Source organism: Vulpes lagopus, chromosome 6, assembly GCF_018345385.1.
Source record: "Vulpes lagopus strain Blue_001 chromosome 6, ASM1834538v1, whole genome shotgun sequence".
Lineage (NCBI taxonomy): Eukaryota > Metazoa > Chordata > Mammalia > Carnivora > Canidae > Vulpes > Vulpes lagopus.
The window spans coordinates 85,973,233-85,995,565 of NC_054829.1; the positions used below are offsets into that span (position 1 = coordinate 85,973,233).

General features: G+C 36.3%; 1 protein-coding gene across 11 annotated transcripts in view; it reads left to right on the plus strand.

The window, feature by feature from the left end:
• The window catches only part of PTPN13 (protein tyrosine phosphatase non-receptor type 13), a 206,643-nt gene that overhangs the window by 179,622 nt on the left and 4,688 nt on the right, over positions 1–22,333 (plus strand). For 7 of the 11 annotated variants that reach the window (XM_041760239.1, XM_041760238.1, XM_041760242.1 and 4 more), the window contains 10 exons: positions 1,194–1,255; positions 3,947–4,091; positions 5,036–5,173; positions 5,272–5,360; positions 10,951–11,006; positions 13,330–13,436; positions 15,590–15,735; positions 17,399–17,489; positions 19,298–19,635; positions 21,944–22,159. In XM_041760239.1, coding sequence (XP_041616173.1) covers positions 1,194–1,255; positions 3,947–4,091; positions 5,036–5,173; positions 5,272–5,360; positions 10,951–11,006; positions 13,330–13,436; positions 15,590–15,735; positions 17,399–17,489; positions 19,298–19,635; positions 21,944–22,159 — 1,388 coding nt within the window. The remainder of the gene's footprint in view (positions 1–1,193; positions 1,256–3,946; positions 4,092–5,035; positions 5,174–5,271; positions 5,361–10,950; positions 11,007–13,329; positions 13,437–15,589; positions 15,736–17,398; positions 17,490–19,297; positions 19,636–21,943; positions 22,160–22,333) is intronic. The other 4 variants (XM_041760241.1, XM_041760243.1, XM_041760244.1 and 1 more) reach the window with 1 other exon arrangement.

Here is a 22,333-nt window from a genome sequence, read left to right on the forward strand (position 1 = left end):
CCCACTGAGTGTGGGGGCTTAACTCAGGGCTTGTTCTCATAACTTATAAGATTATGACCTGACCAAAGTCACGTAAATGACAGAGCTACCCAGGTGCCGCTCTAGGTGGAATTATATTTAGGTCTTTCTCAAATAGAAGTCCTTGAATACACATAACCTGTATTTTTTTTCTTTTCTATTCTTTTCCTTTTTAATTTTTCGAAACTCTACTGTCTCTTTCAAAATCACTTAAAAATAAAATTCATTAAAAATTTAATGAATCAGATTATTTTTAAATATGACTTTTTAACTATAAGAGAGAATTTCATTTTAATAAATGTATTGAATCTTCATACTGATGGCTAAGAGTTAAAATTAACATTTGGTGTAGACATATATTAAAAGTTCCACTTGGGCAGCCCAGGTGGCTCAGGAGTTTAGCGCCGCCTTCAGCCCAGGGCATGACCCAGGATCGAGTCCCACATGGGGCTCCCTGTGAGGAGCCTGCTTCTCTCTGTGCCTGTGTTTCTGCCTCTCTCTCTGTGTGTGTCTCTCATGAATAAATAAATAAAATCTTTAAAAAAGAAAAAAAAGTTCCACTTAATTGTATCCATAACTTATTTTACTATGTTAAATTGATAGCCTTTATGAAATGATATACATGGCTTGCTGTTTTCCTTTAAGTGGTAAAGTGAGTATAGGTCAGCACCTGTGATTATCTCTCCCATTCAGCTGGGATAATTTATATTCAGCGTCTAGAATTATTCAGCCCAACCTGAGCTTTCATGCAGACTACAGTATTTTTTTGTTAAGAAATTAGTTTTTTCCTTGGGATAAACCCTTTTGTAATATTTGATTCCATCTAATTGGTTTTTGTTTTGTTTTGTTTTGTTTAAGATTTTTTGTTGTTGTTGTTTATCATGAGAGACACGCAGAGAGAAGTAGAGAGATAGGCAGAGGGAGAAGCAGGCTCCCCACAAGGAGCCTGATGTGGGACTCAATCCCATGACCTTGGGATCACAACCTGAGCCAAAGGCAGATGCCCAACCACCAAGCCACCCAGGTGTCCCCCATCTAATTGGTTTTAAATCGCTTTGTAATATGACCTCTTTTGGTATACTAATAAAAATAAGAACATGCACAGAAATGTGGGTTTTCTTTCACTATTTTGATGTCTCTATTGTGGTTCCAACTTTCTGTGTTGTCCCTTTTAGGTCATCACACTTTGGAGCCTTGCCACAAGCCTGCCTTCACTCCTAGTAATTCATTCTCCAAGGTAAGGAAAAGGCCATCTTCTTCGTGTCATACTTCCTTATCTAAATAACCAGCTTGGGAAAAAATACAAACAAACAAACAAATAAACAAATAACCAACCAACCAACCAGCTTGGTTGTGTCTTGAACCAAACTGATTTCACATTTAAATATTTGCCCTTTTTAGATATATGTAATGATAATAGGATATATTTTAGTGAACCCATGGGCCTTGCTAAGGAAGGCTCATAGTGTAAAGCTCCCACACAAGCAGTCCTACATCTTTGGCACATATTCAGTTCTTATATAAGCTTACTTAAATAGATAGCTTTAGTGCTGGGATTTTTCTTTTCTTTTTTTTTTCCTTCTTTTTTTGCACAATTCTTGGGTTGTGTCTTAGATACCCAGAAGAGAAGAACATACATAATGAAGAGTTGAATTGGTCTTTTGGGTTAATGTTGACCAGCAGTGACTCTCAAATGACAGGTCTATACTGCTAGTAAGGAAAAACAGTACTGATAAAAGATACAGGCTTATTTGCTATTTAAAAGACATGGAAAATGCTTTGCTGCATAATCAAATGTAAGAACCTAAATCATTTAAGACTACCTCAGAGAAATCTGGAGGTGATTTAACAAAACTTCTTTCTTTCTTCTTTTCTTTTCTTTCTTCTTTCTTTCTTTCTTTCTTTCCTTTCTTTATTAAAATTTTATTCATTTATTCATGAGAGATTCAGAGACTCTTCCTCACAGGCAGAGGAAGAACAGGCTCCATGCAGGGAGCCTGACATGGGACTCAATCCCAGGTCTCCAGGATCATGACCCAGGCTGAAGGTGATGATAAACTCCTGAGCCACCCGGGCTACCCCTAACAAAACTACTTTAATATATAGCTGAATTCCACTTTGAGCTTTCTCTTTAAGGCCTTATGTATGCCCATTTGTTTGGTTAGCATTTCTTTTTATGATTTTCTTTTGGCATGTAATGTACATTCTAAAATGGTCCCAGCTGGATCTTCATTTTGCAGAATTGTTTACTCCCACACACATTCCATACAGTCTGTTCCGAACCCCACTATTTAAGTCTTTCCATGTAAGATCCAGAGCTGAGGTATTGCTCTCCTAGTAATCTGAAAATTCTGTCATCACAACAAGCTTTCTGGGTCAGAGCTGGACTTAGCATAGAAGGAAAATTTGGTGATCAGAGGTCAAAATTCAGTGCCTTTCATCTCACTGGTCCAGCAAGTCTTGGAAACGTATTGTAGCAGAAGACTTATTAGGCAGAAATGATTGGGACACAGAAATAAAAATGTCTTGGTATGTTTATGGATTGAGATACAAGAACACCCACTATTCCCTGTTTATTCATAAGGTCTACAATTACACATAGCTGGAACACCTGAAATTTTATGTATTTAGTGTTAGTCATGCTGTATGGTGTTTATTTTCCTTTTAAATATCAGCATGTTTTTTAAAGGGAGAAGGGGAGATTTTCTGTTTAAATTAATATACAATCCTTAGAAAAGTGGGACCTTTGTTATTCATGGTTGCAAATATTTGTTGTTGGAGTTCAAATCTTCCAGGAAGTCTTTCAAATAATATTCTGTCCTTAATGCCAATGTCTGTATTATGAATTTCTCATGAAGATTGGAGTTGCACAATCCAATAAAACTTGACATTATGAAACAAGAATAATTATTTATGAAGAAATAATTCTACACTATCTACCTTTTCTACCTTTTTTTTTTTTAAGGTTTTATTTATTTACTCATGAGAGACACAGAGAGAGAGAGAGAGAGATAGAGACACAGGCAGAGAGAGAAGCAGGCTCCATGCAGGAAGCCCGATGTGGGACTCGATTCCATGCTCCGGGATCACGCCCTGAGCCAAAAGCAGACGCCCAACTGCTGAGCCACCCAGGCGCCCCTCTACTTTTTATCTTGATAAAAAAAGAGTAAAATCTTCAGAGCAAAACACCTTTTGTTTGTATATAACTGTTTTAACTTATTCCAGTCATTTCATGTTGCATTTTTACTCAAATCATTTTTCTTTCAATAAGCCATGCACTATGAAGTGTTCACAACTTACCATTGAATTAGAAAGTTACATTCTATTCGATGATTAATTTAGAATTATGAACTCATTGTTATTTTTCTTAAATTGAGATGAGATTTAGACTAGGTTTGAAAATCTTTATATCCTGCAGTTGACCAAGGTACTAAACTAGAGTCTGTGTCCAAGTCATAGCTTCACAAATACTTATATTTTTTTTCCCTTTCTCTCAACTTCTAAGTTTAGTGATCCTAGAAGACTTTCCTAAAAAGTTTTATGAAAGACAAGTCCCATAAAATATGCCTCAAAAAAGAAATCTCTGCAGTCAAATAAATTTAGGAAATACTACATAATACAGGGTTTTTTTGGCAACTCAAAATTTATAGTAGTAAACACTATAAGAGTTCTTGGAATAAAAATACTAATATGATGTTGTATAATCTGTTTCCAGAGGTTTTTGATGATGGAAAGTCCCATCCTCTTTGTACATTCCATTGTACTGATGTGTGCTAGAAACACAGATCTATTATGGGGAGATAAAAAAATGAATTTTGTACTAAGAAAGTGGGAAAGAAGGACATGGTGGGGCAATCTACAGTCCATCTCTAATCTGGGAAGTTAGTAAAGTAGTAAACTAATTGTTTGCTCTGGTTTCATATTTTAGGTTAATGGGGAAGAAATAATTGAAGTTTTGTACCCCAAAGGAAAATGCTCTACTTATCAGATGAAGGGATCAGCAAACTTGATTCTCTCCAAAGGTAGTTTTCCAAATCAGTCATCCAGTAACTCTAAAAGCCCTAATAATTCAGGTAATGAAGAAATATTAGGTGTTGGGCATACATATTTCTATAGTGTAAAAAGGAAAGATTGTTGTTCAAAGAAATAAAAGAACAATGTAAAATTAATCATTAACTGCATTACTGTACAAATGTCCTATATTCATTCTCATCTCTAATGTTAAAAATATTTTTAAAAATATTTTTAAATGATTGAAAAGATAGCTGTTTTTGTTAGTGTTTATTATATTCTTTGAAGCAGCAACTCACCTAATAATTTTTAGAAAATTTTTCTTGAGGATGTTTGAGCTGCCTTTTTATATCCTTAATCTTGGATAAATTTTATTTCTTTTTTTGTTTTGTTTTGAGGGTTTTTTTTGGGGGGGGGTGTTTGTTTTTTAAAGAGAGAGCACACATGAAAGTACATGTGGGGGTGATGGGGAGGGGATGGACAGAGGGAGAGGGAGAGAGAGAATCAGAGGGAGAGAGGCTCCACATCCAGAGAGGAATGCCACTCAAGGGCTCGATCTTAGGACCCTGAGATCTGGACCTGAGCCAAAATCAAGTCCAGATTGAGCCACCCAGGCACTCCAATATGTCCTTAATCTTTATAACAGAACTTCTTTAGTTGACTTTCTTTCATGAATTAATAACTTGGGATTAATTTAGGAAAATACGCATTAAGTTATTGAGTCTCATGAAAAGATTTATTCACAGACATAGATTTTGGCTTATTCTTTTTAAGTTGTGTTTGTGTTGTCCTTTGCCATGGCAGTCAGGGTAATACTAGAACTAGAAATGGCTAGGTTCCATGAGTGGAAACTGCTTTTCCAGTCATGACTGCTTTTCAAAGTAGATGCTTAAAATTTGAAAGACCTGCTATATTCAATTTGCCATAGTATTTCCTTCTCATATCAATATTTTTAAAGTAAAATCTTTATTTTGTTTCATTTGAATGTAATTTATTGTTTTTCAAGAATCTAATGTACAAGAAGATGATATTTATGATGACCCCCAAGAAGCTGAAGTTATTCAATCTCTGCTGGATGTGGTGGATGAGGAAGCTCAGAATCTTTTAAACCAAAATAATGCAGCAGAAGATGCCTGTGTTCCAGGTAGATGAATCAGAATGAGTAAGCTGGTAAATGAAGGAGTACAAAAAGACCTCCAAGGAGCATTTTAATTCCTTTTGGTCCATTTATTTCTCTCCCAGATTCATTGAAAACCAATAGGAAGTTATCTGAAGAGAGAGCAGAAGATACAGACTATGATGGCTCACCTTTACCTGAAGATTTTACAGAGGTAAAATCTAGGATAATACCTAGATAAACACTCTAGGCTACTATATCTTGTTAGAATTATGTATCTCCTTACTTAAACCTTGCTTTCTCTGCTGAAGCCTTACCACTGCCTCCATTGACTCTACCATTTCTGATTTTCCAGCACTGCTCATCACCTGCCCTAACCCTGACATTCACAGGTTCATATTTATTTGGTTGGTTCCCATAGGCATTTGAGTTTGCTTGAGTCTGTCCTAGTGTGCTTGGACTGCCATAGCAAAATAACACCAACTAGGTGGCTTAAAATACAGAAATTTATTTTCTCACAATTCTGAAGGCTAGAAGTCTAAGATCAACATGCCAGCAGGGTTGGTTTCTGATGAGACCTCTCTCCTTAGCTTGCAGATGGCCACCTTCTCACTGTGTCCTCACATGGCCATTCCTCTGTGTTTGTGCACTCCTGGTACACTTCCTTTTCTTATAAGGATACCAGTCCTATTGGATTAGAGTCCCATCCTTAATGACCTCATTTAGCCTTAAATACCTCCTGTCTCCAAACATTGTCACATTGGAGGGTAGTACTCCAACCTGTGAATTCTGGGGAATCACAATTCAGTCCATAACAGTCTTTGCTTGAACCAGTTATAAAATACAATTAAGTAAAACTTCATTCACAATAGTTAAAAACAAATAAAAACCAGAGGCATAAATTCAACCCAAAAAGTGTGAGACCTGTATTGTGAAAACTTTAAAGCTCTACAAAGAAGCAATGAAATATTAAAGAGAAATGTTGCTTATTCTTTCATAGAAAAAAACCTAAAATTTAAATCCTCCCTAGATTTACCCATAAATTAAATATGGTCCCATAAAATATTTTGACTTTTTTTTTAATAAGAAGCAGAATAACTTGGTTAAATAATTTTAAATTTCACTTGGAAGAAATTAAGATGTAAAACTGTCCAGTACAAATCTAAAAATTAAGGTTCAAGGGCACCTGGGTGGCTCATTCACCTTCTGCCTTCAGCTCAGATCATGATCCTGGGGTCCTGGGATCAAGCCTTATATCAGGCTCCCTGCTCAGTGAGGAGTCTGCTTCTCCCTCTCCCTCTGCTCCTCCGCACCCCACTTGTGCTTTCTCCCCCATTCTCTCTCTCAAATAAAATAGTCTTTTATAAATCAATAAATAAATAAAATTAGGGTTCATATCATATAAGTTGTTCTACCACTCATAGCACAGATAGATCCCACAAATTTGCACCTTGAGAATTCAAGATGTTTAAGAACAAACATTTTGGGCCAGTCCATCCTTAAAATTAATAGATTGACACTTGAATGAATGGGACTTCAGAAGAGATTTTGACTAATAGTAAGCAAAACAAAAAAGTTAAAAACATTCAGGAAAGGAGGAAACAAGGTACTGAGATAAAAACATGAAGTTCTGGGATCCCTGGGTGGCGCAGCGGTTTAGCGCCTGCCTTTGGCCCAGGGCGCGATCCTGGAGACCCGGGATCGAGTCCCACGTCGGGCTCCCGGTGCATGGAGCCTGCTTCTCCCTCTGCCTATGTCTCTGCTTCTCTCTCTCTCACTGTGTGCCTATCGTAAATAAATAAAATTTAAAAAAAAATTTAAAAAAAAAAAAAAACATGAAGTTCCATATGTATTAGACTCTAAATGTTTTTAAATCACTATAGAATTATATTTAGAAGCAGAAAATTCGAAAAAGACAAATATGACTAATCTCCATAGCTGAAAGGAAGACTAAGCCAGGATTATGGAAAAAGTTTTCTGTTTCATCTTGTATTTCTAGAATATTGCCTATGTTTGAGTAGTTTTAAGTTTCTTACAATTTCTGAAAATACCAGTTTTTCATAACTGCACCTCTTTGGGATCACTCTAAACAGATTGTTTACTGAATTGGTTCTTAACAGTGTATTCTATAGCCCTTTGTAACTTTCATTATTGAAATATAGTTGAAATACAATGTTGTATTAGTTTTAGTTATACAACATAGTAATGTAACACTTCTATACATTATGCATTGCTTACAACATTAAATGTAATTTACCACCCAGGTGCCACCATACAAAGTAATTACAACATTATTGACTCTACTTCCTGTGCTGTACTTTTAGTATTCATGACTTACTGATTGTATAAAAAGTTTGTACCTCTTAATCCCTTTCACCTATTTTGCCCATCCCTCCACCCCTGTCCCTTCTGGCAACCACCAGTTTGTTCTTGTATTTACGAATCTGTTTCTATTGTTTATTTGTTCATTTATTTTTTAGATTCCACATCTAAGTGAAATCATATGATATTTGTCTTTCTCTGTCTTATTTCACTTAGCATGATACCCTCTAGGTCTATGCATGTTGTCACAAATGGCAAGATCTCATTCTTTTTTTATGGCTAATATTCCATTTTTTATATATACTACATCTTTTTTATTCATCTGTTGCTGGATGCTTGAGTTGCTTCCATATTTTGACTATTATAAATAATGTTGCAATAATGCTCAGGTGGTGGAGCATGTGACTCGACCTCAGGGTTGTGAGTTCAAGCCCCATGTTGAGTGTAAAGATTACTTTTAAAAAAATGCTGCAATAAACATAGGAGTACTTGTTTTCAAATTCATGTTTTCATTTTCTTTATGTAAATACTCAGGAGTGGAATGACTGGATTGTATCTACAACCCTGGAAGTTTTAGGGTTTTCACCCTATAGGCCGAAGGTTAAGCTACTAATCGTATTATAAAGAGTATAGTATAATGCACAGTCACTTATCACTCTACACATGATTACCTCTTTAAAAAAAAAAAAAGATTTATTTATTCATGAAAGAGACAGAGAGAGGCAGCGATGGAGGCTCCCTGCAGGAAGTGTGATGGGGGACTCAATCCCTGAGGGGATCACCCCCTGAGCCTAAGACAGATGCTCAGCTCAACTGCTGAGCCACTCAGACATCCCTACGCTTGACTACTTGACTACCTCTTAATGAAATACTTCAGGTCAATGTCGGAGTCTTATTTATGAATGAAGGAATGAATACCAGTCATAAACATAATGTAAATTATCATCCAAACTTTCAAAACTTCATTTAGCTATTGCTGAACTAGATTGACTCTGATTAATCTGGGGTAACAGGGTAAGAAGGTATGTCAGGGTTTCTGTCCTAAATTTGCTTGTATAGTCTAGTAGTCCATTTGGGAGTTGTACACATGTAAATAAGCATAATTTTAAAAACTATAGTAAAGTGGTGACTGGTGGCTCAGTTGGTTAAGCGCCTGCCTTTGGCTCAGGTCAGGTCATGATCCCAGGGTCCTGGGATCAAGCCCTGCATTAGGGCTCCCTGCTCAGTGGGGAGCCTACTTTTCCCTCTCCCTTTGTCCTCCCCCTCCACTGTGTTCTGTTTCTCACCTTTTCTTCTCAAATAAATAATCTTTTTTTTAAGATAAAATAAAACTATAGTAGAAAGATGTGCTAATAAATGTTTATATGGAGTTCAGAGAGTGTTTTAAAGAATTGGGGAATAATAGAGACTATACAGGAGTAGATGGGTATGGTTATTAAAGCTTCCTAGAGAATTAGCATTTTAAAGGTATTTGATAGGGGAGATGCTATGGGAAAGAGCATTCCATCTGGAGGAGTTGCTTAGCAAAGACTTGAAAGTCTAGATCAGCAGTCTTTTTGTTGAGGCAACACTACAGCTACTTCGTCCTCCAAAGAGCCTATAATCCAGAATGAGAAGAGAGACTGAAGGCCAGTCTCCTTAATCCAGTTCTCCCTCATACACAGGTGAATTTTGCAAAAGTGATGGGAAATTGTTATCACTATCATTGATATCATTGTTACAGTAGTACTATATATTATTTCCACTTGGACTTTATCTCACTATTTTCATGTTAATAGCACTAGATTCTTATAAAAGACTTTATACTTTTCAAAATATTGCACTCATGGTAGATTCTTAGACCAAGATTATGATGAGAAGTAAGAAATCCAAATGACTTCACTTGGAATTAAAAATCTAACCCAGCCTAAAATTATCAACTTCTAGAAACAGGTAAGGTCTCAAGAAGGTTCCTTTTAGTTGTCAGTGGATAAAAACATGCTACTTTTTTCTTCCTCAAAACAAGTGAGACAACCTTCTGTGGCTCAGGCATAAGCATGTGTAGGCACACAGTGGTAAACAAACAGATATGATTCCTGACCCCATGGAGCTTACAGTCTAATGGAGAAGACAAGAAAATGATTAAGTGAACACCCAAATAAATATGCAATTACAAGTTGTGATAAGATCTATGAGGTTTAAAAAGAAAAAAAAAGTGCTACGAAAGAGTAACCAAGGAGACCTACTTTGGACTAGGTGGTAAGGGAACATCCTCAGAAGGAAAAGGCACATTGAATAAAAAAAAGTACCTTCCATAGGAAGAACTTTGTGGTGAAAAGAGGTGAGCGATTTCAAAGAAGTAAAAGAAAGACCCATGGGTTTGAAGCCACAGGTAAATGGAGAGTAAAACCAGATGGATTGTAGAGGTAGACAGAGATCCAATAATTCAGAGTCTTAAAATGAAAGGAATTTCCCATTTGTTAAGATAATTTGACCTAGGGGATCCCTGGGTGCCTCAGCGGTTTGGCACCTGACTTCAGCCCAGGGTGTGATCCTGGAGTCCTGGGATCAAGTCCCATTTCAGGCTCCTTGCATAGAGCCTGCTTCTCCCTCTGCCTGTGTCTCTGCCTCTCTGCCCCTCTCTCTCTCTCTCTCTCTCTCTCTCTGTCTGTGTCTCTCATGAATAAATGAATAAAATCTTTAAAAAAAATAATTTGTCCTAATAAAGATTGAAATGTAATATTTATTAACCATATAAGAATGAAACATGAGGGTGCCTGGGTGGCTCAGTGGTTGAGTGTCTGCCTTCGGCTCAGGGTATGATCCTGGAGTCCCAGGATTGGGTCCCACATCAGGCTCCTTGCAAGGAGCCTGCCTCTCCCCCTTCTGCCTATGTCTCTGCCTCTCTGTGTCTCTCATGAATGAATAAATAAGTAAAATCTTCTTAAAAAAGAATGAAATTTGGTGTCTCCTAATTGTAACAAACTGCTCCTACAGTATTTGGGTCTCTGAGACATCATACTCAATTATAATATGAGCTGATTGACCTATGTTCTTCATGGAGAGACTCCTCACTTTAATAATAAAAAGGCAAGATAATTTAACACACTGAATATTACTAAGATTTTTCTGGAGAGCCCATTTTTAGATCTTAAAATTGAAATAGTATAGCAACATATACCAAATATGCATATCTAAATAATTATACTTTAACTTTTCATCTTGCTTTCTCCTTACCTCTATACCATTAATATCCCTTAAGTAAGAAATGAAAAGCCAAAATGAATGTGAAGGTGAATAGGTGGAACCAGCAAAAACTCGTAGGTCACTGAAGATACTTAGCCACAGTTTGACATTATTTGAATGTCATGTGTGTCTTTGTTACATGAGGATGGACATAACAGTAAATATAGGAAATGACTAACAGGGAGGAATTGAACATTATGAGATTATTCGATTTTCTTTTAATGGGTTAATGTGAGTTTTATTTCTCTGTATTGTAGTCTGTCAAAATGAATGGCTGTGAAGAATATTGTGAAGAAAAATTAAAAATTGAAAGGTAAGAAAATAATCTTTTAAAGTATAATAATTCATTTCTTTTTAGAAGTGCTCAGATTTTCATTTAGATGTTGCTTTTGAATTTATCCTTTTCCAATAAAATGAGAACGTTTGACTAAATTATGGACCTGTGGTTGAATATTAATAATATTTTTAAACTACTATTACAGGGAGGGTCTAGTGACATGTAACAATGTGTTTTTTAAAACATTCCTCAAAAAAAGTATATCCTTGACCATGGGGAAAAAAATGAAAGAAAGGTCAAAAAGGGAATGTACCAGAAATGATGATTATTATCTTCTAGTAGAATTAAAATAAAACCAAAGAAGATAAGAAACATTTTAAAACCCCACAATTGTTTCTTTTTGAAAACAGTTCCTAAATCAAAATAGGATTTTTCCAATACATTGTTTAATATTTTAAAAAGTTATATGTATTGTTGGCCAACAAAGTGATTGTACATGAATAAATTTTGCTCCATATTAGATGATAACAATCAAAGAGAACTACTTGCTTTTTCCTAGAAAAGCAAATTAACAGTGAATTTTTCACAAGTAAAATTAGAAAAAGGAGTACATATTGTAGAAATCTGTACAGTTTAAATTTTTAAAATTAGCAAATATCTGGGCCAGCTGCCAATAATTGTAAAGATACAGGCTCTACTCTGTTAGGAAAGAGGAGGAAGAAGGAAGGGTAAATTAGTGTATGTAATTTATTTGGGTGTCAATTAGAAACACTATTAACATATAAGTTTTATTTGCATGTTACTAACTCTTGTATATACTTTTTAATTTTAAGATCTCTTAAATCATGAAGGGTCTTATAATCATAAATATTCTTTCTTAATGTAGACAAAGTAATAGTCTATCTTACAATTATGGGTGTCATAGATTCAAAAAATTGTAGTACATAACCTTCAATCTAGTAATTTTATTTCTAAGAATTGTTCCCACTACCATATATGTGCAAAGACAGTTCTACAAAAATTTAATTGCAACATCATTTATACTTCTAAAGAAAAACATAATATACAAAAAATAAATTAAGTTATGCTCATACAAGCACCTATGAAATACTACAAGCAGTTAATCAAAAGAATGAGAAATAAGAGGAATGCCTGATGGAAAGATCTCCAAACTATACCCTTGCAGACAATAGAATTACTAGATGACAAAAGCAACCTTATAGATGTAGAGCTTGCAAATTAAATATTAATTATAGTGACACCTAGGTGGCTCAGCGGTTGAGTGCCTGCCTTTGGTTCAGGGTGTGATCCCGGGGTGCTGGGATCAAGTGCTGCATTGGCTCCTTGTGGGGAGCCTGCTTCTCCCTCTGCCTGTGTCTCTGCCTCTCTCTCTGTGTCTCTCATGAATAAATAAATAAAATCTTTAAAAAAAAATGTTAATTATAACCCACAATTGGCTGAAGAAGAGGAAAGGATCCACCATAAAAGCAGCATAATTACTGCCCTGTTATTGACAGTTGAGGAACATTGTACGTGTCTTGCTTTAATGGTATCTATTCATGTCATCAAACAGAGGTACTCTGCTTTGTTTCCCCTGAATATCATAAAATGTAAAAATGTATTCAGCCTTTTACATTATCCTTTTCTTCTCATCACTAAACATTTCTTCTGCCTAGATTCTCTTCCCTAGCCATCTACCTTACCAGGGAGATGGCATCTACTGTGTACCCATAGAATAATAAGAATTTGTACTGTGCTTTAGTACATTGAGTACCCTGATACAGAAGTGTCCTTCTAGCCCCCAATTGTAGCAAAATATGGATATTCATCAATAGAGACTTCTATAAATAAATTAAGGTACATCCATACAGTACAACAGTAGGTAACTTTTAAAAAGCCAGTCTCCTGAGTGGCTCAGTCATTTAAGCATCCAGCTCTTGATCTCAGCTCAGGTCTTAATCTTAGGATCATGAGGTCAAGCCCCACATTGGGCTCCACACTGGGCATGGAGAGAGAGAGAGCGCTATACTAACACAATTGTAATGGGTTATCCATTTTGTAGGGCAGAAACAAACCACCACTTTCTCTATTCCCAAGAGGACTCTTTCAATCTAAGGTTCAAAGACAGGATCTGTTTGAGGATAAATTTTTTTAAACTATATTAAACAATTCTGCACTTCAGTTTAATTTCCACCTACCAATGAATTTTAGGAATTCTGGACTTGGGTGTTTTAATAAGATGATCTATTTTTATATTTCATGATAATTGTAGAGGAAACAAGGGGTTCAAGAACATAATATTTAAATTTATTTTGGGGACAAAACAAGAAAATATTACCAATGTGTTTTGTTATCATAGCTTGATTCAAAAGTCACAAGAAAGGAAGCCTGAAGATGACGATGAGATAACATGGGGAAGTGATGAATTGCCAATAGAAACAACAAACCATGAAGATTCCAATGAAGGCAAGAATTTTATGAGCAATTTTTTTGTGAAAAATATGGATAAAAAATAAGCATTTGAAAATGAGTTTTCTGGGTATAGGGATGTGTTATTTAACTGTAAATGTACATTATTTGGTCCTATATGTAAAATAAAATCACATAGACAAACACCAACATTCAATTATATAGCTAGGTATTTGCACAGGTATAAGCTGAAATTTTCAGTGGCTTGAGGGAAAACCCACAAATAAATTTGTCAAATACTTAGAAACACAAAGTCAGGCGCCTGGGTGGCTCAGTGGTTGAGCTCTGCCTTCAGCTCAGGTAGTGATCCCGGGGTCCTGGAATAAGTCCCCACATCGGGCCCCTGCAGGAAGCCTGCTTCTCCCTCTGCCTGTATCTCTGCCTCTCTCTGTGTGCATCTCATGAATAAATACATAAAATCTTTAAAAAAGAAAGAAAGAAACACAATTTTGCCATTCTGAATGAGAGTCGAGGAACACATTTTATTTATAATAAAATAGGCAGAATAGCTCAAAACTAGGAAATTACTACTCCAGCATCTCAGCCTCATTTTTTAAAAGCAAGAGTCCATTTCTCTGACCTATTACTGCCTCTTTATTTTATAACTGAGCCAGTGGAGAAATGAAGCTCTATCCAGTGTTTCATGTTACACTAATGCAATGAAGGAATGAACGACATGGTTTTGTCATCTGAAGTCTTAGTTGTTAAAGGAAATTAAAGAAGTTGAATTAACACTTTTTTAATTTAGGTAGATTGTTGGTGTCACTGATGGTGCTCTTGTCAAATCCTGTAGCCCATGCTCATCTCCAGCCTTTGAGCTCCTGTTGCCTTTACACTCAGTTCTGTAAAAGTTTCCAGTTCTTTTTTATGACTGAACTCTGTATTTACAGCTAGCCTTCACCCCACCGGATGTCTGGCTTCTTGAAGTATCTTGTACAGCTTTGTATACCCACAGAGCCTCGCATTATTGTTGCCTACATGGTAGCTGCATCATCAAAATACTTTAATCAACTAATTTACAAGTGGAGCTTTGTAGCTACACTTGTGCAAACCATATCAAGAGCTCTTTCCTTTTTTCCAGGATAATCAGTTGCCTTCTGATATAAGCAGTTTCCATAGAGCGGGTACTAATTAGATACTTATCTTTTCTAAGACACTGATGTCACTCGTTTGATAAGCTCCTGAAGACCCCACAGTTTCATTTGTATTGAGAAAACTATCAAATGCCAGACTGCCTCCTGACACTGAGTACCAAGGAGGGGTAGAGAGAGGAGACACCAGTGTTACTAGTGAAACGAAATGTCCCATTGTAAGGAATTTCTGAAGCATCTCCCTTCATCTTTTCCCTATGTCCTTGGAAGCTAATTTAAGTTTTGCAAAGCAATAACAAGACTACATACGTTTTCATCAAGAAAAATCTTGTCATTTGAGTCAAGAAAAGCAAAAAGAATAAATAAAAATTAAACTCTTCTAGAAACCGTAAGTACATGAGAGCCAAGAGCCTTAAGAATTTCTGAATACAGGACGCCTATGTGGCTCAGTGGTTGAGCATCTGCCTTTGGCTCAGGAAGTGATCCTGGCATCCTGGGATCGAGTCCCACATCAGGCTCCCCACAGGGAGCCTGCTTCTCCCTCTGCCTATGTCTCTGCCTCTCTCTCTGTGTCTCTCATGAATAGATTAATAAAATCTTAAAAATAAAAAAAAGAATTCTGAACGGTGAAGCGTTTTCGTAAAAGTTGGGTACAAGGGCCTTGCTATGGCCAGATTTTATGTTAACTGTAGGTATCTGCCTACCTGTTCTCCTACCTTATTAATTCCTAAGACTCTTGCTTTCATAAAAATAGATGAGGTAAGAATAGGCTCAAATCAGTTCCCTTATTGGCTAAATTAGTTTTAGGGGAAATTTTTTTAAAAGATTAACTGCTGTTGGGGTGCCTGGATGGCTCAGTCAGTTTAGGTGTCTGCCTTCAGTTTGGGTCATGATCTCAGGATCCTGGGATCGAGCCACCCATCCCTTGTTGGGCTCCCTGCTCAGTTAGGGAATCTGCTTCTCCCTTGCCTGCTACCCCTCCCCACCCCTTGTGCTTTCTTTCTAAATAAATAAATAAATTCTTTTTTTTTTTTTAATCAACTTCTGTCTTCTTGTTAGATCCCTTTCTGACAGACGAGCAACTTGCTGCACTCCCCATTGTCAAAGTGCTTCCCTCTGGTAAATACACTGGTAGCAAGTTGAAATCAGTCATTCGAACATTGCGAGGTTTATTAGATCAAGGAATTCCTTCAAAGGAGCTGGAGGTAAGTGGCTACTACCAAAGATTCTTTTCCAAAACTTTATGCAAAAGTAGGAGAAATTTTGATAATGCCCATTACTTTACACCTTTACTTCTAACTAACAGCACCCTTAATAACTATCAATTTAAAAAGTTCTCTTTAGGGACGCCTGGGTGGCTCAGCAGGTTGAGCATCTGTCTTTGGCTCAGGGTGTGATCCTGGAGTCCCAGGATCAAGTCCCATGTCAGGCTCCCTGCAGGGAGCCTGCTTCTCCCTCTGCCTGTGTCTCTGCCTCTCTCTGTGTGTCTCTCATGAATAAATAAATCTTTTAAAAAATAAAAAAATAAAGAGATCTTTTTAGCCACTTTGGAGCTTGATAAATCTCCCCAATGATTACCTTCCCTGCCTCATAGTAGAGAGCTTTTTTTTCTTTTTTAAGTCAAGTGTCAATTCCAACCATTAAACTTCATAATTAATACACTGTAGATATGGTTCATTAGCAACAGTTTTTAATTTAATACAGTTCTAGAAATATGCCCCTCCGTGCAACTCAGCAGTGTTTCAGAGCCTTTGCTCATGTGGTCTTATTGGCAACATCCATATTTACCACTAGGCAAAAGAGGAATATAGCTAGCACCACTGGTTTTCTGGTTTACCTTGCTTATCTTCCTCGAACCATATACTTACTTTACCCACTTCCTAAACTTTTCATAGCCACTAAAGCAAAAGGAGCTAACTTCTCTTGAGAGCTTCTGGAATATGCTAGATGCTTTGTATGTATGTATGTATTTATTAGATGCTTTGTATTTAATACTCAATAATGTAAATCGATATGGAAACATTAATAGATTTGGAAACAAGCTCCCAATAGTTGACGTATATTCTCCCTCTCCATTTTGCAGAAATAATTTCTTCTTTAAGGCTTAAGCTTAAATGTCACCATTCCAAGGACCTGCCATCACAACCCTTTATAAAGTAGATCTTTATTATTCTCTAAAATAACAGCTTGTTAATTGCTCCAAAGCATGTATCACAGTATTTATTTCTTTACTGCTTCTTTCTCCCGATAAGCTGTAAGCTCAAGGAGAACCAGAATCATACCTTCTTTCTCACCACTGTATTCCCAGCACTTATTACAGTGTCCTGTATCTAGTAGGTATTTTTAATATATATTTGGATGGATGGATGGATGGATGGATGGATGGATGGATAAAAGGATGGATTACTGAGTGAATGAAAAGTGAGTTAACTTTAAAACCTAGGACTGTCTCACCACAACTCTACTATGGATTATTCCATGACCCCACAGACAATATTGTCAAGAAATTCTGCTCCAGCTCATTACTTTAAGACAAAGTTGCTTTTATAAGTTGTTGTGGGGTTTTTTTCCTAAAATACAATTATAGACCTCTTTAAACTGAACTTTAAAATAAAGGTATGAAGTACAGCCTCACAAAGTTTACTACCACATGCTAAAGATATTTGCAGCAACATATTTCAACAACTGGTATTTCAAAGTAGTATTGGGATTTTAGACTAGCTTATCTTTACAGGAAAAGCTATTTCTTAACACTCAAAGTCTGCCTTGATCAGTAGCCAATTTTATACCCTGCATATTTAAAGCATTGGCAATTATGGCTGAATTACTGCTTATCAAATTTAATTTTATTTCTATTTTTTCTTGCAGAATCTTCAAGATTTAAAACCTTTGGATCAATGTCTAATTGGACAAACTAAGGAAAACAGAAGAAAGAACCGATATAAAAATATACTTCCCTGTAAGTTTAATTTGGTTTCAAATCAAATGTATGTCTAATATAGTTTGAACTGATTTAAAATTTGTATGCTAGTTTATCTCTCACACAAGTGTGCATATATACACAGAAGCACATATTCAGAGGTTTACATCAATAACAAATACATTTAGATATACAACATGAATTCCTGTTTAAATTATCTATGTATTCTGAAAATTAATCAGAAGAATCTTAGGAGCACCTGGGTGGCTCAATGGTTGAGCCAACTATAATGTTTGAATTGTCTCAGATACCAGAAGAGCAAAAAAGCAATTCTTCTTACCCACATTTTACCATTTTACCAATCAACATGTGATTTTTTAATTATAAATGGATATAGCCAAAATATTAATGTCTAGCAACTTCTTTTCTTATTTTTTAGCAACTTCTTATAGTAATCATAAGCCATATTTATATATATATTAGCACATTGAATTACACTGTGCATGATACAACGATCCTATCTTTATCAAGAAGTCCTAAAATCAAAGAACTGTAACAGAACCAATAGTGATAAATCATGCAATAAATAATAATACAACTGAATTTTTTCAACCAAATTGGAAGACAAAAAATTTATTTTGGAAAACTTTCTGTGAAAAGTGTATCTTAGCATTTTAAAAATGAAAGTAATGGGATGCCTGGGTGGCTTAGTGGTTGAGCATCTGCCTTTGGCTCAGGGCATGATCCCTGGATTGAGTTCCACGTCAGGCTCCCTGCGTGGAGCCTGCTTCTCCCTCTGCCTGTGTCTCTGCCTCTCTCTCTGTGTTTCTCATGAATAAATAAATAAAATAATTAATTAATTAATTAATTAAAATAAAAATGAAAGTAATAATGATTGAGCATAAAGTAAGTGGGAGTTATTTCAGCCTCTACCACCACCACCAAAAAAATGGCCAGACTAGTCTCTCAAATTCAAATGGGATAAGCCGTAAATCCAAAACTACTTGAGTGGATTTGTTTCCATGGACTGAGAGACAGAAGTCAAGTGATAGAAGAGCAACTGATGCAGGATTTTGAAACCTATTACTAAAGTCAATTTGATAATTATAGAAATTACCAGTTAAATTTATAAATGCTCTAAGTAGAAATTGCTTCTGATATATAAGTACATACAAATTAATTATTTTGGATAAAATGGCTTACATATAGTTTTCACTGGTTTAAAAATTTACATTTTGACTATGAAATTACATCGGATAAAGATAGAAGCCTATATGCCTAGAGAATAAAGTGAGCTGCCTTTTTATTTATTGTGTTTATTATTTTGGCTGCTGATTTAAAAGAATGTAATTTAATTAGATGAACAAGAAATAATTATGCAAATTTGTAGTAAGTACTTAGATAGTTTCATTATAATACTAATTTTTATTTTATGAAATAATCTTTTGGCATTGTCATTCATTAAATTGAGCATTATTATCATAAAATAAGGTTGGATAAGAAGTAGCAAAGTTAGTTTTTTCTCTTAGAACTTACTAAGAAGTTCTGAATGTATCGATTGATATATTTTTATTTATTAATTTTAATTTTCAACCAAATCCATGTAAATAACCTCAAATTGTCAGAAACTCGCTGAGTCGACATCTTAAATATACTTGTAACAAGAGTAAAATGAGTAAATATAAAACGATTCTACTGTAATTTGAAAATATACCTTTATTAAAATGTGTTTGTTATTTCATTTATGGTTCTGAGGAATTTCTCCTAATCTTTGACCCCTGTTTATAAGGCTCCTTAAACAAAATGCATGATATACATGGCTCTGTTTTATGGTGGGAAATTCACAGATGATGCTACAAGAGTGCCTCTTGGAGATGAGGGTGGCTATATCAACGCCAGCTTTATTAAGATACCAGTGGGAAAAGAAGAGTTTGTTTACATTGCCTGCCAAGGACCTCTCCCTACAACTGTTGGAGATTTCTGGCAGATGATTTGGGAACAAAAATCTACAGTGATCGCCATGATGACCCAAGAAGTAGAAGGAGAAAAAATCAAATGCCAGCGCTATTGGCCTAACATCCTAGGCCAAACAACAATGGTCAATGACAGGCTTCGGCTGGCTCTCGTGAGAATGCAGCAGCTGAAGGGCTTTGTAGTAAGGGCAATGGCCCTGGAAGAGATTCAGGTAAGTGAGTTAAATCTTTCCATCTCCTGGTTAGAATGCCGGCCTGGACATTTTCCATGATAGCGTCAATGTATTTCTGAGTGAAAGCCAGCTTCCTATTTCACTGGAACTAATGTCACCCACTATTTTTGACCTAATAGAAACTAAACTGTGACCTTCTTCAGACTCTGCCAGTTTCCTCCAGTATGTACTACATTAGGATGAAAATGAGAATACAGGCTTTAAAGGGACCACCCATTATCCTAGGCTCACTGATAGAACAGAATGGCTCAGAAGCTATGTGCTAGCATCTCTAAAAAGAGTGAATAAAACTGTTTTTTAGGGACACCTGGGTGGCTCAGTGGTTGAGCATCTGCCTTCAGCTCAGGGAGTGATCCCGGGGTCCTGGGATCGAGTCCTGCATCAGGCTCTCTGCAGGGAGCCTGCTTCTCCCTCTGTCTATGTCTCTGCCTCTCTCCCTGTGTCTCTCATGAATAAATAAATGAAATATCTTTGAAAAAGAAATAACCTGCTTTTGAAAAATCTCCAGGTAGCAAATATTCCCCTATAAACACAACATATTTAGCAATACATGGGCAATTGTAGCATAAATATTTGTCATTAGGGTAATTCCTTCTGCAGCCACATAACCACTGAATCAATTTAGCATGGATTAGATAAGTGGATACACCTTAAGTAAAACTGCTACTTTTACTCTCCTCCATGCCCCCTCAATTTCACCCTCCTCCCCACCCCCACCCCAATTCCAGTAATATGAGCTTAACACCTTAAAACAACATAGGGGTTAGGGACACTGACTTCCATGCAGTCCAAAATCCATGTAGAACTTTTGACTCTCAAAATTTAGCTGATAGCCTGCTATTGACTGGAAGCCTTACCAATAACATAGTCAATTAACACATATTTTGTTTACTATATGTATTATACACTGATTCTTACAACAAAGTAAGCTACTGAAAGGAAAATGTTAAGAAAATCATAAGGAAAATATTTCCTGTACTGTACAAAAAAAAAAAAATCCTTGTATAAGTGGACCTATACAATTCAAACTCTTGTTGTTCGAGGGTCCACTGTAATTGGTTTCCTTTTGGGGTTTGACTTGAGTCCATTGGTCACATGTAAATATAGCCTAATGATTTCCTTCATAGTTTTTTTTTTTTTAAGATTTTATTTATTTATTCATGAGGGATACACACATAGAGAGAGAGAGGCAGAGAGACACAGGCAGAGGAAGAAGCAGGCTCCATGTGGGGAGCCCAACGTGGGCTGAGGGCAGGCGTTAAACTGCTGAGCCACCCAGGGATCCCTCCTTCATAGTTTTTGATGTGATTTTATAAAGAATTGAAGATTATACTTTCTTGTTCTTTTATACCAGCCTACCGATTACTTACACTAACACAATTGTTTAATATTCCTTAAGTGATATGTTTAATTAACACATGGCTTGTAGAGCTCCGGCCCTGTTACGAAATCTAGAGATTCAGCAGTTAGCAACACAGACAGAAAGAAATCCCTGACCTCATGGAGTTTAATGCTAATGAGGAAATATTAGTGTTGATGTTGCTGTGGAAAAATCGTAAAGGAGTTGATTGAGCCACAGGGATGGGGCAGTGGAGAGGTGGGGGGAGAATTTCAGAAAGAGCAAGTGCAAAGGCCCTGACCTGAACTGTGCCTAGTGTTTTTAAAGAACCACAGACAGGGCAGCCTGGGTGGCTCAGTGGTTTAGCAACACCTTCGGCCTGGAGCATGATCCTGGAGACCCGAATTGAGTCCCGTGTCAGGCTCCCTGCATGGAGCCTGCTTCTCCCTCGGTGTCTCTGCCTCTCTCTCTCTCTCTCTCTCTCTCTCGATAAATAAAAATCTTAAAAAAAAAAAAAAAAAAAAAAAAAAACACAGAGTGTTCCCTGTAGGTAGAGCAAAGTGGTCACAAGGAGCAGGTTAGGTCTGAGAAGTAGCTGGGTCAGATTATGTAGGGCTTTTAAGCCATTGCAATGACTTTGGCTTTTATCCAGAGTGAATATGAAGTACAGTAATTTAGAAAAGGCTGTTATTCATATTAAAATGTAATTTGCTTTTTAGGGTTTCAAAAAGTAGTTTTCACCAGTATTTAAAATGTGGATTTAGCAACCTCCTTGATAAAGACCCTCCATGTGTTGTTTGATGTACTTTTTTTGTCTCTAGCACCTTTCTTTTGATTTGATCAGTTGGGCAAGTCAGAGTTTGAAAGGACAGTGTATTAATAAGAACTAAAATATATATGTTGTGAACAATATAATATTTATCTATTTCTTTTGATGTACAATTTCAGACAGGAGAGATGCGACATATTTCTCATCTGAATTTCACTGCCTGGCCAGACCATGATACACCTTCTCAGCCAGATGACTTGCTTACTTTTATCTCTTACATGAGACACATTCATAGATCCGGCCCAATCATCACACACTGCAGTGCTGGCATTGGACGTTCAGGGACCCTGATATGCATAGATGTGGTCTTAGGATTAATCAGTCAAGATCTTGAAGTGAGTACAAGATACAGACTGAACCAGCATTCAACCAGAAATAACAGTGGAATCTAATTTTTAATAGCATGTTATGATCTTGGAATTTTTTTATTTAGCAGGGGTTTGGGGCAGGGGAGGGAATTAAGTATTTTTTTTTTAAGTAATCTCTATACGCAAGATGGGGCTTAAACT